The sequence below is a fragment of the Camelus bactrianus genome, chromosome 1 (assembly GCF_048773025.1).
Source record: "Camelus bactrianus isolate YW-2024 breed Bactrian camel chromosome 1, ASM4877302v1, whole genome shotgun sequence".
NCBI lineage: Eukaryota > Metazoa > Chordata > Mammalia > Artiodactyla > Camelidae > Camelus > Camelus bactrianus.
In genome coordinates, this window is record NC_133539.1 from 71319981 (window position 1) to 71337106 (window position 17126).

The 17126-nt window shown below is 53.0% G+C and overlaps 1 protein-coding gene across 2 annotated transcripts; it reads right to left on the reverse strand.

Moving 5' to 3' along the window:
* Positions 1–63: 63 nt before the first annotated feature.
* DVL3 (dishevelled segment polarity protein 3) lies at positions 64–16411 on the reverse strand. Of its 2 annotated transcripts, none has more exons than XM_074366937.1 (16): positions 16023–16411; positions 10570–10639; positions 9922–10043; positions 9692–9801; positions 9366–9501; positions 9097–9190; positions 8814–8883; positions 8086–8225; positions 7848–7924; positions 7665–7732; positions 7362–7511; positions 6648–6779; positions 6300–6467; positions 3115–3330; positions 2605–3015; positions 64–1713 (listed from the first exon to the last, which is right to left on the reverse strand). In XM_074366937.1, the coding sequence occupies exons 1-16, from the start codon at positions 16181–16183 to the stop codon at positions 1682–1684; spliced, it is 2157 nt and encodes a 718-aa protein (XP_074223038.1). In that variant the 5' UTR covers positions 16184–16411; the 3' UTR covers positions 64–1681. The 2 variants fall into 2 exon arrangements, with proteins under 2 accessions (XP_074223038.1, XP_074223046.1); XM_074366945.1 differs by lacking the exon at positions 16023–16411 and adding an exon at positions 10944–12364.
* Positions 16412–17126: the final 715 nt, after the last annotated feature.

Sequence of the window (17126 nt, forward strand, 5' to 3'; positions counted from 1 at the left end):
AAAAGCTTTGTCCTCAATACACACCCTAAACCCCTATTAATTTAGAGTAAACAATAATAATGATGATGGTAATAATAATAGTTACCATTTATTGAGCACCTATTCTACTGTGTGCCAGGCACTGTGCTAGGCACTTTTCGTACAATATCTAATTTTAATCCTCACAACAACCCTGTGAGGTAGGTATTATTATCGTCATTTTGACATATGAGGAAACTGAGGCTCAGAGAGGTTAAATAACTCTCCTATCACGCGACCAAAAGTATAGCTGGGATTCAAACCCATAACAACCTGACTCCAAATCCCATGCTCCTGTGAACTAGAGTAGAGGCAGAGGGGAGAGGAAGGGCCAAACTTAAGAAAGACTGTTGGAGTGGAATGTATATGATATACTGACTAGTAAGATATGGGAAGGAATTTAAGCCCATGAATGTTTCTAGTTGGTGAGCCTATGCAGAGTGCGAAGGTAACCAGAATTGGAATGCAGGAGGAACATACCTGGTCGGGGAAATGAGTTGAGTCCATATGGACATGTCTATGGAGATGTCCAGTGGGTAAAAATACAGATCTAAAGATAGAGGGAAGTTAGGGCTGGAGATATATATTTGGGAATCACAGCATATATCAGTGGCAGTTGAAGACATCAGTGTGGGTGACACCATTTTGGGAGTAAAGAGAGAGGAAAGAGAAGTGGACCAAAGATAGAATACAGGGACCCTGAAGGCATGAGCAATAGTGGAGGAATCCTCAAGAGAGTCAGATACGGCAGAATCAGAGGAGGAAGAGAAGTACAGGAGGCAGCCCTAAAGTGGTGGCTAGAGGAAACCATGGTCTGGGTTGGGAGCAAACCTAGAACTCCCAGAAGGTAAGCAAGATTGAGTTACACTTCTAACACAGACCTCATGCACCAAAAACCCCAGGGAATATTTGTTAAATCAATGAATGCCAAAATGCCCCTATCCTGCTTTGCCCCAAAGCCTGAAGCTTAAGACTTCATCTTACTCTTGACACTCCAGTCCTAAAAGTATGGAAATCTAGGTGAGCCAGAATTTACAGAAGAGGCTTATAGAGAAAGTCATGATCTGCTTAAAGGAGAGAATAAGATAAAAAACAAAACTTGGCATTCTGTCTGGAAGTCCCAGAAGTCCCCCTGCCCAACCTCACTCTGGGTTATCATGGTGATTGTGAAAATGGGGAAAGGTGTGTGGGGTGGGGGGCAGGATGAGAACAGTTGCCTGGGGAAATCCTGTGCTAAGCCCAACCTGAGACCCAGCTTATGGGCTTTATCCAGATAGGAAGACATGTGTGGAAGGTTTGAGGGCTATGAGGAAAGTGAGAGAAGTCAGGGGACCAGCCCCACAACCTCCTGGGAGACGACTGGGAGAGAGGGTCCAGCCCTCTGGTCAGGGACCAGCCCTTAGACTTAAGTGAACTTGCATAGGTGTGTGTGTAGTGTGTGTGTAGAAGACAGAGAGTCTGTGTGTTAGCTCTCTGGGGGGAAGGGGAAGAGAGTCTTTCACACATGGGTCAGAGGCTGGAGCACTCCCCAGAAGCCTAGTGACTCAACATGTGTTGATTGTGGGGTGTGGGGGCTGAATATCCTTGGGAAGTTCTGAGGGGCTGCTGAAGCAGGGCTCCTGGTCTCCTCGGAGGCTGGGCCTCCCCTCGCAGAGTGGGGGGCTCACAGAAAGTCGAACAGCCCGAAATTCTTGGCTGCTCCAGGCCCAGGAAAAATTGGGGGAGGAAAAAAGAAAGAAAAGAAATGTTTCAGGCTCAGAAGTGAGATGAGCCTGCTGGTTAGTAGGTTAGGGGTCTGAAGGAACCAGCACACAAAGCAGGCATGGGAGGGGAGGGAGAGGTATGGGCATAGAGTAGAGAGGTTCTCTGGAATCCACTAGCAGCTCAGGCAACTGAGGGGGTCCCCTTGGCTTCTGCTAAGGCCGAACACAGGCAAGGTTAATGTGGATGGTTACTGGAGGAGACTACACCTCTAGGGGTCAAGACTGAGGCAGCAAGCCAGGGACAGTTAGGAGTAGGGGCAGATGAAGCAAGTCTTTCTGTGTGTCAGTATGAAAGGGGAAAAGTCAAGAGATGGCACACATGCCTGAGGCGATGGGGTTAATAGAGGGATGATGCAGATGATGCACCTGGAATGAATGGTGAAAAGGAACTGAGGGTGAGGGGAGGAGGGGAAAGCGGGGTTTAGGGGTCTGCAGGCACTCAAGGGCACTGATGGGGTCAATTCCTTAAGTATGTATATGTTGTAGGGAGAGGGAGATAGAAGGGAGAAGAGTAAGGATCAGCACCAGCAAGTCGGGTCGCTGGGACATGAAGGATCCTAGGAAGTCCTGCGCAGCGGTTAGTGGGCAGAGGGACAAGCTGGGGCCGGTGGCAGGTTAGGGGCTGCAGTGGGGATCAGTGAGTGCACCCCTCCCTGGCTGCACCCAGCGAGCAGTTAGCGCGCCTGGATTTAGTTCCGTTTATTTCCCTTTCAGGTACCAAAGTAAAAAAGACGGACGGAGAGAGGGACGCAGCCGGCCCAGGGCGGGGTGGGATGGAAGTGGGGGAGGGGCCCTGCTCACATCACATCCACAAAGAACTCACTGGGGTTTCCCATGGCCATGCGGAAGGACTGTCTGCTGGCGGTCAGTTCAGGGGGCACGGAGGCCAGGTCGCGGCCGGGAGGGGCTCCCGGGGGCCCCATGGCCGCGGGCGGTGGGGGCATCATCAGCATGGGGGGGCCGTAGAGAGGGGGCACTCCAGGGGGGCCATAGCTCGGATGCGTATGATGGCTGCGCAGGCTGCTGGCCAGCGAGTGGTGGCTGCGGTGGCTGTGCTCGCTGGCGGCAGGACCCGAGCGCTCGCTGGGTGCCCGCTCCCGCGGCCCCCGCAGACTGCTGCGGGTCGTGTGGTCCGACTCGCTGCCACTGCCGCCGGACTTCGAGTCCCCGGCCTTCGCGTCCTTCTCCTTCCGCCGGTCGCTGCCGCTGCGGTTGGAGCCACTGCTTCGGCTGCCTGTAGGGGACAGGCAGGGATGGGGTGGGGGACACTCAAGAGCTTGCAGAGAAGCATGGGTCTCGCCTGTGGCCCCCTCCACGGCCCCCGCTGCCTTACCTTCACTGTGCTGACTGCTGGCGCTGCCCCCGCCATAGCTGTACCCCAGCTCCGGGAAACCTGGGTGTGGGTTGTAGGGGTGCGGGGGAGGCGGGTACTGGTAAGGGAAAGCCATGGGCCAAGGGGCGGCCCCCGGATGCGGCAGAGGGGCCAGTGTGTCCTGATCAGAGGCACCGCTGGAGCCATCATGATCGTGGAGGGAGAGGTTGGCCATGTCTGTAGAGGGGAGGAGAGGGCGAACAAGCTGGGTCAGCAGAGATGTCCTCAGCCTAAGGTGGTTGAGAGCGTTTGGGAAGACAGCGACAGCAGTGACAGTGTCTTGCAGGAACGGGAGGAGGCCAGGCCAGAGACCTCTCACTCCATCAGACTCCCTCCCGCCACCTCTGGTAGGTGGCGGGAGGGAGTCCCTGAAGAGCCAGCCCCAAAGAAAATCATCCCCAGGAAGGCCCTGAGTCACCATTTCAGATGCTCAGGGCCAAATTCCAGTTCCCTGGAGGCCCACTACCAAGCTTTTGGCAGTTTCTCCTCCTTCCTCAGTGGACTGGAAGAAGGGTCAAAACTTGCATTTGGCAATTTTCTCCTCTGTTCACTTAGAGGGTAAAAGGGAGGGAGGGAATGTGGGAGGCTGAAATACCAGACAGACACCAGGTACTGCATACCTGCAATGCATCTTATGCAAACGTTACCACAACTCTATGACGAAAGTATTAGTCACATTTTTTCCAGATGAGGAAAGTGAAGTCCAGATAGGTTAAATGACCATCCCAAACTACAGCCAGAGCAGAAGTGAAGAGGTGCTTATTTTCTCTCTCCTTAACTTTCTAGATATCATTACTAAGGACTAGGGAGCAGTTTAGGGAAATTTAGGTGAAATTTTGCCCTCCCTACTCACTTGGGACTAAAAAAAAAAAAAACCATTAAAAGTCAGAATAAACATACAGCTTTTCAGAGCCTCCCCAAACAGAAGGCCCTTGGCCCAGATCAATTTTATGGTGCTGCTGGGGAGGGTGGGAGTGGGGTGGAAGGGTCCAGAAACAGAACAACTTAGATGCCTTCTCTGTGCTCTCCACCCCATTCCCAGCCAGGTCTGATTCTTCTCAGCACTTGAGTCACTGTATTAACATTACTTCTTTCATGACTCTCGCTCCCCCCCATAAATTGTGCATAGGTTCCCACCAGTGCTGGAACTACCTGGAAGAACTGCTCGGGACACCCCTTGCTCACACCCCATCTTACCAGGTCTCAAGGCTCTGAGACAGCTGTAATTGCTCTAGGAGCCAGCTGCCAGATACAGACTGAGCCCTTTGTTCTAAGGTCTTTAGGGAGCTGGCCCAAACTTACAGGGGAGAAGAGGCCAGGAGAGAGGACTGCAGCAGCCTATGGAGTCTACCAGCCAAACTATCAACCTGTCAAGGCCAGCAGCTAGCATGAGGGGTGGTATATGGGAAGCAGGGGCCTGCCTTGGTTCATGCCCAAAGAGCTGGTTACAGCTGCCAGGCTGTCGTCCCAAGGGGAGTGACTGTGTGCTTCTGGGGCTACCCAGGTCCCCAGCTCCTCCCTTTGAGCCTGCCATACTCCCAGCTGAGGAGACCTCAGGCAGTGAGAGGGAAAAGGTCCGTTCTGTCAGCATCTCCCTGAGCTGGGCCTCTGGTGGACTTGGTCCAAGGGTAGAATACCCAGAAGGCCCCTGGGATGGAACAATGTCTCTTGAGCAAAAGTCACAGCTATCCTGAGAAGCTTTAGGTACCCCTGAAGGTTTGGGGCCAGGGTCAACTTCTGCTAATAATGATAATAACTACATTAGATTGAGTCTAAGAAGCCACTGATTATAAGATACACTCCAATTTCAGAGATACTGAAATGTGAAAAAAAAATGTTCATCTTAGAATCAACTAAATGTATTATAAATGGGCAACATTTTTTAGAGCCCTTCCTATGGGCCAAAAATGGTGCTAAAAGCTTTATATACATTATCTTATATCATCTTCAAAACAGCTCTCTATGAGACAGGTTCTTACTAATACCTCCATCTTACAGATAGAGATAATGAGGCACTGAGAGGCTGTGTCACTTCCTCACATTCACACAGTAAGGGTGGAGCTAAAATTTGAACTAAAAACTGTCTAACTCCATACCCTATGTATCTATCACTACTGTATGCGGCCATGCCAAAGCTGCTGAGGCCCAGGGACCCCACCTTCCCTCAGGGACTTGTGCTCTGCAGAAATAGTCTTTCTAGTCCCTAGAACCTAATATGAAGCATTTTAAGAGTTAGCTTTTGGACTCTACCACTGGGCTGAGAGAAGGCTCCCTCATGCAGAGGTGGCTGTTGGGGCTGGGCTTCAGCTCCTGAGCACTGTTGTCCTGTCTGTTTTGAGGACTCACCTTCCCAAGGGCTGTCCACAGGCTCGGGAGAAGGGGGTTCTCTGCAGACCTCTCCTACTTAATTAACCCTCACTGGCTTTGTACTCTCTCAGGATCAAGTCCAAACTCCTTGGTACAGCTTACAAAGTCCTCTACAACCTGGCCTTGACAGCTTCTCCAGCTTCATCCCAAGGTTCAACCCACCCTCAGGGGTCCTCAGACCCCTGTGGACTTGGGGCCTCAGGCCAGCCCCAGGTCCTGCCTTGGTGGAACCCACTTGGTGCTGGGAGGGTGAACAGGGGCCAAAGCTAGGAACTCTGGCCTTGCTGAGACAATGTTTCTGCAGCATCACACACCTAGGGCAGCCCCAGACAGTGGGAGACAAAACGGCTCTGGAGCCAGAAAGTCCTAGATCCAAAGCCCAGCTCCTCTGCCTCTAGTGCAAAACCTGGGGTGGACTACTTCTACAAGTCTCAGTTTCCTCATCTGAAAATAAGCATAGTAATCCATCTCCCCAAGGGTTGTGGGGGACGTCGTGAGGATTCAGTGAGAGAGTGAGATGATGCTTTAGAAACCATCAGCATGGTGCCAGGCACAGAGCAGGCACTCAGAAAAATGCCAGCCCCAAGGCGGGGGGGGGAGGGGGGGCACGCCAGGTGAAGAGGCCGGACTGGGCTCTGCTTCTACCACAGAACTCTCAGGTCTTGAGGTTCCCCTAGCTCTGCTGCCCCCCATCTGGGTTCCCTAGAGTCCACTGCCACATCCCTAGGTACCTCCCCACTCCCAGCCAGGAGAAAGGGCAAGGTGGGAGAGGAACGCACTGCCACAGAGGTCGCCAAAGATGTAGTAGCACTGCTCGGAGAAGGTGATCTTGTTGACAGTGTGGCGGATGAAACCGGCTTTCAGCAGGTTGCTGGCATACTTGCGGGCCTCTCGCCGGTCAGTGAAGCCTTCGACGTTGTGGTACAGCCAGTCCACCACATCTGAGCCTGAGAGCAAGGCCACCACTTTATTGGAAGGCCCAGATGACTTGGGCTCAACTGGCCTCACAGAAACTATGAGGCTGGTTCCAGCTCAAAGGAGTGGCCCAAGGGAGTTCTTTGACCTCTGGCCTGCCCTGCCCCACCACTCTCCACCCCATCCTTCATCCCACCATGGGATCCTCTCACCGATGAAAGCGTTGGGGATAGTAATCTTGAGCCACATGCGGTCACGGACCTCCAGCCCGGATTCAGGGGAGGCCATGGCTTTTACAATGGCGGCCATGTCACTGTGGATGGACAGGTGGAAGTCATCTAGGCCTGGGGGTAGGAGGCAGAATGGGGCTATGGAGTAAGGTACACAGGAGTTTACATTCCAGCTCTACCACCTAATAATAGGGACCAATGTTGGACAAATTACCAACTTCTTGGACACTCAGTTTCCCCTTCTATAAAAATAGGAACTTTAATATCAATTTTACAAGGACATCTGAAGAGAGGATTAAATAATGTAAATGAAGGTACTTAGCACAGTGTATAATGCGTCCTATGATAATAAAAAGGCAGTCATTTATTGAATGCTTACTTTATGCCACACACTGTGATTGATGCTTTACTTGTCATCTCTCATTAAACCCCCAGGAACCTGGTAAAGTGCATATCATTAGTCCCATTTTACAAGGGGAAACAGGCTCACTGGGTGCTCAGTACACGTTCATAAGCAAACTCTTTTTAGTGAGGGTTGGTGTCCACTGAGGGAAGCTGCAGAGTGAGGTAGCTGGAATGAACTGAGTCCCCTCTCCAGCCCCTCTGACGCTCAACCAAGAGTCTCCACGTGGGCCTTCATCAGTCCCTCCCAGCTGGCGCTGTCTCTGGGCCCAGGGGACAGGGTTGGACACTCACGCTCTGTGTCAGGGATGGAGCTGGTGATGGAGGAGCTGGTGGAGGTGATGGTGCTCAGGGAAGGGCTCATGCCGTAGGCAGGGAAGGTGCCGGTCATGGCTGCAGTATGGGAGACCCAGGCTGCGGGGTCAATGGGCCGGATGGGCTCACCTGCAGGGAGGATGAGGAGTCAGGGGCTGCCCACCCTGCCCACTGCTGGGCCCAACAGGATAGGTGTGAGGGTTCAGGGTAACACAGAGGAAGGAGAGACAGGGCTCATGTATGTCAAGCATCAGCTTTAGGGCAAGTGCCCCATCCACTTACTCCTGGGTAATGTGAAGCAACCACGTGGACTTGGGTCCCAGCACTTGGCTACAGTCAAGGTGATGGGCCTGAAAGCAAGGGTGTCTCTAGTGAGGGCAGGATGTGTGGAGGCCAAACCAAGCCCCTTGCCTAATAGCCAGGAATGCCTGCCCCCTCCTCCCCAGTGCCCCATGCCAGCCATACCCTGGTTTGTGCACAATCTCCCGCAGTACCCGGACCGCGTCGTCATTACTCATGTTCTCAAAGTTGATCTCATTTACCTGGGAAAGAGGACCAGAGATGAGATGAGCAGTGGTGTAGGGGAGGTGGGTAGGGAAGCTGAGCTTGGTGGGCCAGGAGGTCTTCCCCTACTAAGAATCAGGGTACAGAGGGCATGGACCCCATCCCTGTCCACACCACCACCCACGGTGGGCAATGGTACCTGTAGGAGCATATCTCCTGGCTCGATGCGTCCATCAGCAGCCACGGCCCCACCCTTCATGATAGAGCCAATGTAGATGCCTCCGTCACCACGCTCGTTGCTTTGGCCCACAATGGAGATGCCCAAGAAGTTATACTTTTCTACAGGTAGTAATAAGACCTTGAGAGGGGAGCAAGGTTCCTACCCAAATTCCAAGCCCCTCATTAGAAAAGTGTAGAAAGGGACAAAAATTAACAGTTATTAAACCCAAATCAGGCACTGTATTTGGCATGCTCAAATATGCCTTCATTTAATCCTTATTGGCTGTGAGGTAGGGACTCATGCCCAGTTTACAGAGCAGGCAACTGAGGTTCAGAGAATTTAAGTGGCAGAGCCAAGATTAAAACTCAGATTTAAATTCCAAAGTTGGGACTCTTTTCACTATATCCAGCTATCTCCTAAAGAAGAGCACCTAGGGCAGAAATCAGACAACAAGAATGCAATGGCTGAAAAATGGGCGTGGGAGGAGGAATCACTTCATCTAGGAAGCCTTCCTGGATGTCATTCTCTGCTTCCACAGTTCTCTGTGCTTCTCTCTCATAGCCCTGATCATGAGATACTGAAATGACTGGTTTATATACCAGTTTATGCTTATGAAAGACAGCTCCTTGAGGGCAGGGGACATATCCTGTGCCTCTCAGTGTCTGGCATGTTGCAGGTGCTCAAGAGTGATGTTTCACCAGACTCACCCATGTTGAGAGTGACTGTGATGATGTTGAGTGACATGGTGGAGTCCGTGATGCTGCTGAAGGACGAGGACTGGAAGAAACAGAGGCCCTGAGCAGCAGGCAAGGGTGGCAGGACCTTGCTGCTCCCACCTAGCTCCTCATCGAGGTGAGCCCTCAGCACCACCTCCCCTCTAAGGTTCCAAACCATGACCCAAGGGGAGGGATCTAAGGAGGCACAAACCCTGGCCCTGCCTGGGCAGGAGGGCTTGGTCTCCCCACCCCCCCCAGCATCTCAGCCCCGTACCCGCTCAATCCTCGAAACCTTCTGCTTCCGCCGCCGCCGCTTGTGTCTTCTCATCAGGCGTGAGGCGCTGCTCTGCTCTGTGGAGCTGCTGAACCTGTGGGGCCCACAGTCGTTCCCCACCAGGCTGGCCCAGCCCTGCCCCGTAAGAGGCACCACAGGGCCCAGGTCCTCACCACAAAGCCTACATCCCACCCAGGGGCCCAGCGTCCTCAGGGTTCAGAGCTCCTCCAGGGTCACGCCCCACAGTACCCATGAAACCAAAGCCCCACCTGCTGGTGGAGTCATCCTCATCCGAATCAAAGAAGCTGGTGGTCTCCAACTCGCTGCTCATAAGGGTGGATGAGCTATCATAACCCCCTGGCTCTCGCCGCCGCTCCCCCTTTGCAGTTCCATTTAGCCGGGTTGCTGCAGGGGATGGAGGCAGCTGGGTTCACAGTGCCCCATGCAGGAGGGAAGGGAGGAGAGGGACAGGCCAGGGGCTGCACTGGGGCCAGGCATATCCAGAGCTCAGGGAGTAGGGCAAAGGGGTGTGTAGCTGAGTGGAAGCTCTGGGGAGGTAATTGGTGGGGAAGGTGTCTGTTCAGGGAAGACGCACTGTGCTCGGGGCCATCCCTCCGGCGTGGCCGCTCCCGCTGGGCAGACACCAGGGAGTCGGTCTCTGTGTCATTGTCCAGGTTCTCCTGGCTGCCCCCACCAGCATGAGGGCTGCAGGGAAGAGATGTCTTCGTGGGGGAGGGGGCAGGCTGGGGGCTCCCTCCCCCAGCCCTGAGCTGAGCTGACGCAGCCCTCTCCCATGGGCCCTCCCCACCCCCATGTCACACTCACTGGAAGGATGGGGGCCGGGAGTCCCCAATGCCTCCCGTGCGCTCCATGGGTGGTGGCAGTTCTGATGGGTTGTCAGCACAGAAGGGAGCTGGCTCTGGGTGCGAGCCCTCAGCCGACACCAGCTGATGGGGACAAAATGCATGGGTAGAAGAGTGCAGGGGCCCCAGGGAAAAGGGGATAGGCTTCCAGCAGGACACGAAGACTTGGGGAGAATGAAGCAGGGCACATGGAGGGAGAAGAGACAGGACTGTGCAAGGTCAGCTAAGATGAAGAACGGACCCACTGGTGGGCTGATGGGGAGGCCATGAGGCATGGGCTGGGGAAGTTGGATGGAGGCAGAGAACAAGGGTCAGAGGTCCATGGTAGAAGTCAACAGGTAATAGAAGGGAACCTACGACAAAGTGCTTCAAAGGACGTAGGAGACTTTTTGTCTCCAATGTGTTTCTGTCTTTCCCTTTCCCCATTTCCCACAACTCCTCCCCCTCTCTTCACCAAGGCTACAGACTCTAGGGTGAGAGACAGTTCATTTAGAAAACTCAAGGAAGATTCAAATACTGAAGCAAAAGACCACAGTTTCAGCAATGCCTTTCCTCCATCCAGGCCACTGCAGGAACTCAGGTGGAGGGAGGGCTGAGGGGGGCTCCTTACCCAGGACACCACCCGGCCATTGAAGCAGGGAAGCTTGGCGTTGTCATCCGAGATCTCCTCCTTCACCACTCTGTAGGGAAAGGGGGATGTCAGAGTGAGCTTTCTGGGGTGGAAATGGAGGCATCCTCACAACCCCAACTTCTCAGGGGTTCCTCCACCCTAAACTAGGAACCAAACCACCAGCACCAGCCTGTTCAAATGGGAGCAGGGGTGGGGTGACCCAGGGATGGCTCTTTGTCACCACCAGGAAGACACTAGCCCTGCCCAAGCCACTGCCTTCCTGGGGCATCAGTCATCTCAGTCAACTGCCTCTCAGTCATCAGGTGATTGCAAATCACACCTGACAAATCACTGTCCCCCATGAGTGCAGTTACCCTCTAGAATCTTGAGAGAGCTGCATCCATCTCCAATGTGGCTCTCCTAGGCTGGATTTTATCTTTCCCTCTGTCCCTAAAGTAGGAAAAACCATACCCTTATTACTATCCTCCCCTTTTCAGTTGGGAATCCTGACATTCTTCTTGGAGGTGTGGATGAGAAATTTAAAGAAATTAGGAAAGAGAAGGGGAGAAGGCATTTACTGAACATCCTTCATTGCCATTATGACACTAAGTAACAACTGCTCTCATTTATTGAGCACAGATTATGGCCACGAACTAAGTTAAGTTAAGCACTTTATTTCTATTATTTCATTTAATACACGCAGAAATGCAATGAAATAGATACAGATGGGGAAATGAAGGCTCAGTAGGTTCAGAAATTCCCCTATAGTCACATTGTTAATAAGTGAAAAGGCTAGAATTTGAATCCTGGTCACCCTGACTCCAAAGCCTGTATTCTTACCTATTTATACTATCTTATCTCCCTAGAGTTAGAATGCATAATCGTCACATCAGCCTCATTGTATAGGCAAATATGATCCTGATTTTATGAATAAGGAAACTGAAAAACATTTTGTCACTTGTCCAAGGTCACAGAGCTAGATGTCAGAGCTGGAATTCAACCCCAAGCTAGTTTGACTCCAAACCCTATATTCTCTCCACGGTATTTCACATTCTATTCTGTACAGTGACAGAGGCAATGTGGGTCTGTGTGGATGGTGGGGGTGCAGGAGGAAGTAATGTGGAGCATGGGGGTGATAGGATGTAGTCTGAGGCATGGAGTTTGGCCTAGGGCATGCAGTGAGGCAACATATCAGACCACAACTATAGCTTGGGGCCAGGAGAGGGAATAGAAAAGTTTGAGGCCCCTCAGACTGCATCAAACACCCTAGGAGCACAAAGCTGGAAAGCCGTGATCAGGGGCAGGAGGAAGACACATGCCTGGAGTTATGAGCAGAGAGGAAAGACAGCAAGGAAGGAGGGTGGGAAGGCCAGTTCCTCCCTTGTTCTTGGAGCTGCTCCTGCCCAGAGCTGGGAATGTGCTTGCCTTCTTGTGATGCTCGCATTCTTGGACTCATAGCCAAATTCGAAGGCCAAGCCTGTCCTCCTCCCTCTCATCCATCTCTGGCTCCTCTGGTTTCCAGCCCCCCCAGCGACCCCACGAAAGCAGCTCAAATCATCCTATTCAGGCCCACCATGGCAGAAAGCCTGGAGACAGAACAGGCTGGAAAGAAGGGAAACAGAGATAACTCAGACCCACCAGCCAGTCTGACCACAGGCTACCTCAAGCTTATAGCCCCCATGGGAACTGAGGCTCAAATTAAAAGGGGGTATGTGGGCCACATGGCAGGGACTGTGACCTGCTTTGGAGAGGGTCTCCCTGTGGTGGGAAACTGCCGCTGACTCCCCACCACCCAATCCCCCGGCAGGCCCCACCACACAGCTCGATGCTACAGATGTTTCCCCTATTTCTGGGGGTCACCGACAGGTCGCCAAGGCTCTGCTGACTCACAATGATCAGCTGATCTTCGGCAGCCTTGGGGGACCTCAGACAGGCCTCCTCCTCCCACCATGGAGCTGAATGGCTCAGGGTTCCACAGCACTTACACACTCACACACACACACACACAAACACACACACCCCAAGTGGAATCAGACAAATCTGGGTTTAAATTCCAATTCTGCCACTTATTAGCCCTCCTATTTTAGAGAAGTTTCTTAACTCTTTGTCTCAGCTTGGTAAAGTGGGATTTGTAAATGGCTGGCATGGTCCAGGCATACAATAAAAGCTAGTTACTAACTTTGTCAATTTTTTTTTTTTTGCAGGATCCGTACTCTAACTAGGTGTAAGTTTCTAAGTGCAGGGATGAAATAAATCTGCTTATTACTCATTGTTTATTCAATTAAAAAGCTTTTGTCGAGAGCTAAGTGGGCTTTAAGTTTTGTGTTTGCCACTGCATGGACCTCAAGAAGCATCAGACCTGGAGTCTGCCTTGTCCTTGGAGATTACTGTCCAGTGCATGGTTCATGTGAGTATACTGCAAGTGGGAAGTGCTCAGAGCTGTAACAGCAGCAGATGTGTTCACTGGACTGACATCTGCTGAGTATTAGTGTCAGGTCATGGCTAGGAGCTGAGTACGTATGAAGATAAATAGGAATAAGTGTCATAACTTTAAAAGTCCAACCCAGAGCAAAGGAGGATTTGGACCTGGGGAAGACAAGGGAAAAGAACTGCTCCAGGTAGAAGGCCCAGAGGCAGGCCAGTGGTGATATGGAGCGGGGAAGCAACATGGGAAGTCGGGTTAGTGGCCCGACTTCCCATATTGTTCCTGCCACAGCTCAAGGCCTCTTTAACAGTGGTACCTTGATCTTCCATCCATCATCTCCTCAGTGTTGAAAATGTTTACTCTTCCGCCATTTCCCAAATACTGTAAGAAGCTTGGGCCTACCATGAGCTTGACAAATACTTCTGGAGACCAGATGGGAGTTAGGAGTCCTCAGGCCTTATACACCAGAGGGTGAGCTTGGAGAGCCTGAGGAGACAGCAGCCTCTCTCCTCTGACCCCCTTTCTCATCTGTCAGCAAGGGTCGCTGGCCTCTGCCTGACTCACCTCTCATGGGGCTACTGGCAGCCCTATCACCTTTACAGTTTGCCAAGGCTCAACATTTCTCTTTGAGAGGATGTATCTGTTAAATGATGATGATAGTAATCCCTACAATTATGTGATTAAGGCCTTAGATTTTGGAGCCAGCTTCCTAATGTTGAATCAAGATCTGCTACTTCTTAGTTGTGTGACTCTGGGTAAGTTACTTAAGTTTTCTGTGCTCTAGTTTCCTCATCCAGAAACTGGGGATATTACTACCTATTCCATAGGGTTATTAAGAGGATTGAATGAGTAAAAGATTTGAAAATCATTTAGATCAGTGTCAGCACACAGTAAGCACCATAAAAAGAGTTTGATAAATAAATGAAATATATATATATATATTCCTCAGCAATTAGTCCTCTGTGACAAGATAGCCCTACCAGGTCTTCTGCTCATTAATTTCTCTGAGGATAAAAACATAATCTCCTTCACTTCATTTTTATCATTCTTCTCAACCCTGCTAGAATGGCATACTCTAATATTTTGCAAAGGGTGGTTCAAGTACCACTAATGAATGCAAGATGGCTTCAGGTGTATCTGAATGAATGTTTAATTCAAAAGTTAAATATTTATTTTTAACATTATTTTAGAAAGAAATATAAATAGAAAATCAGACCTGTGGTTTCATATTATTGATTGGGTCAAACTAAGAAAGAGTGCGTGGAGTGACAGTGGATTTACAGAACAGTACTAAGTAAACAGTGAGTGGATGTAGTAGGGGCCCTCTATGACTGCAGTTAGGCCTGGTTTGACAGCAACCTGGGGAGAGTGGGAGGCAGCCCACAGAGGTCTAGGCTTAGAAGGTGGGGGCTAGGTCCCATGGGCTCTGGGATGGGTCGGGGTGGAGACACAAGTCTAGCCTAGTCCCTCAAGGCACCTGGCCCCAGCACACTATTCCATACCCCGAGGCAGTATCTTGGTCTCTTCTAACTCCTTTCTTCTCTTACCAGGCCAAGGCATCTGCCCTCCTTGCTCCCACCCCTTGCAGATAGATCCCTCTTCAGAAGCTTCCAATCAGGGGTGTCCATCTGTAGACTGTAGCCAGACAATCATTACAACACCAGGAGTACCCCACCCCAAGGCGGGAACAACAACAGAAACAAGAATAGGTTAGAAGCAGCATAGCACTTCCCACTGTACAAAGCACTTTCACACATACGATCTCATGGCTCATCAAACCCTGAGTTCCAGGGGGAAAGTTGACAGCAAAACATGCCAGGCAGAAGAGAGAGAAGGTGCTAGCTTCCCAGAGCTGGGAGGGCCGCGGTCCTTGGTGAGAAGCCAGGCTGATGAACACTGGGGAGTAGAATGTCTCCCCTCACTCAGCTCTGGGCCTCAGCTCCAAAGAGCAGTGTAGGCCTCAGGCTACCGCTAGAGAGGCGGCCTTTAGGCCTGGAGGGCCTGGGGAAGGCCTTCCCCACAGGCCTCCAGGCCCAGTGCCCAGTTAGTGTGGAGCAGGCTAGTGTGGGGGCCTCCCCCTTCCCCCAGTCCCCTGGGATTTGGGGGGTGGTGAGGGGATTGGCTAGGCTCCCCCTCCCAGGCCAGCTGCTACAGAACCTTCCGGCTCCAACATTCCATCCCCTCTTAAAGGGGAAGTCACTTTTCCAAACTCCGCCTGTCCAAAGCCCTGCAGCTGGGTGGAGGAGAAGACCCCGCCAGGGAGGGGAAGATGAACACTAAAAGACCCTTCCTGGCCCTCCCATCCAGGCTCGGAGGCTCTTTCCAAGGTCTCCCCCTTGGACACCATCTGGAGGAAAGAGGCCCCAATTCTGTGATGAAATCAGCACCTGGGCTAGTGGGGACTCCTTCTTAAGAGGTGCGGCGCTCTGCTCCCTGACAACATCCTTAACACCCCGCAGGGGAGAGGGGAGACAGCAAAATAAACATCAGACCTGCAGGCCTGAGCACCCCCACCGCCGATCAGTTCAAAGACCCACAGCATAGCCCTTAGATGCACGATACTCCAAATATGGCTCTGAGTTGTGGAGCTGAAAAGATGGAGAAGGTGAAGGCCGAGTGCCAAACACCCCAAGTCTCTGCTAGAAAGGTGGCTCCGTTGGCAGGAGGAGGGCTGGGGACCGCGCTCGGGAGTCGGCTGGAGGCGGGGGGGGGGGGGGTGTCTGTGTGGGCAGCTGGTCTCTGAGGACGTGAGCGGGCTGAAGGGACTGGAACTGGCTGCTCTTAGGGAGTTGGACCATCCCCTAAACTAGGGTGCCAAGGTCCCTCACAAGAAGGCAAAGGAGAGTCCCTAGAGGGGCTGGAACTATAGCCTCGGAAAAAACCAACAGGGGCCAAATGGCTGAGTCGCCCCTAGAATCCAACGTAGGGCTAGAAACCAGTATAGTAAGGGGAGTCCGAACCGGCTGAGTGGGCCCCTATAAGTCGGAGGGGCCGGGGTCCCCCGGAGGCGAGGCGGGGCCATCCTCACCCGAAATCGTCGTCCATAGACTTGAAGAAGAACTTATAGCTGGGTCGCTGCAGAACGCCCTTAAAGTCCGCCAAGGTGACGCGCTCCGCGGGCAGGGGCAGCTTCACCAGGTACGGCGTCTCCTGCCCGTCCAGGTGGTAGATGATCTTCGTCTCGCCCATGGCTCCGGCCTCGGGCCCGGCGGCCCGCGCGCTGCCTGCTCGGGCGGCCGGGCCGGGCCTCTCGGGCGGCGGCGGCGGCAGCGGCGGCGGCGCTCGGCGCGGCCCAGCGGCTCAGCCCAGCTCCGCGGCCAGCCGCGGCGCCAGCTCCCTTGTTCTTCGGCCGCTCCCGGGTCCCAGCGCCGCCTGCCGCCGTCGCGGCCACCGCTTCCGCTCCCCACTCTCCGGGCTCTACTGGCGACGGCGACTCTTCCGGTGGCCACGGCCCTCCCGGCTCTAGGCTGCGGCCGGGTCCCCTCCCCTCCCCTCCCCCGACCCCGGAGCGGCCCCGCCCCTCCCCGGCGCGGCCCCGCCCCCGGCCGCCGCTGAGCTGCGCTGGCCTAGCGGCAGATGGCCTGGCCCTCGCCTGGACCCCGTGGACACTCCGCCCACCGGCCTGGCGGTGCTCCGGTCCTGCGCTCCGGCCCCAGGCCCTCGGGGAGCGTGGCGGCGGTCGCCTAGGCCCTTAGAGATGGAAGGGCAGATCTCTCCAGGATGGCTGCGTTCCCGAATTCTTCAAGGTTCTTGCTCTAGACCCAAGGGGGATGGCTGCTTCTCTGCCGCTGGGGAGGGTTGTAATGCAGGGGTCGCTTTGCTCCCAGAAAAGGGGGAGGACACTGTTCTGACCACGCAGCGCTGTTGGAAAGTGACGGTTGGAAAGTGACCTCTACATGGCTTTTTAGGGTCTGTTGAGGAGCATTAACTGCTGTCATCGAGTCTACCAAACTGAACTCCCTGAGGACAGAACAAGATCGAGATCTGAGTCCTCGTAACCTCAGTACTTAGGTGCAAAGTAGTGGTTCAATAAATGGATTGAATGCAGAATGAGTACAAGAATGAAGATACATGTGTGACTGGAACATGAAGTCTCAAACCAGAACTAGTTATAATGGGTTCCTGACAAATC

Coding starts and splice junctions, on each gene's coding strand:
- DVL3 (XM_074366937.1), bottom strand. CDS start 16,183: ATGGGCGAGACGAAGATCATCTACCACCTGGACGGGCAGGAGACGCCG. Junction 9,802..9,921: donor TCCCGGCCCCCATCCTTCCA/GTGAGTGTGACA, acceptor TCTTCCCTGCAG/CCCTCATGCTGGTGGGGGCA. Junction 9,191..9,365: donor GAGGATGACTCCACCAGCAG/GTGGGGCTTTGG, acceptor TGGGCCCCACAG/GTTCAGCAGCTCCACAGAGC.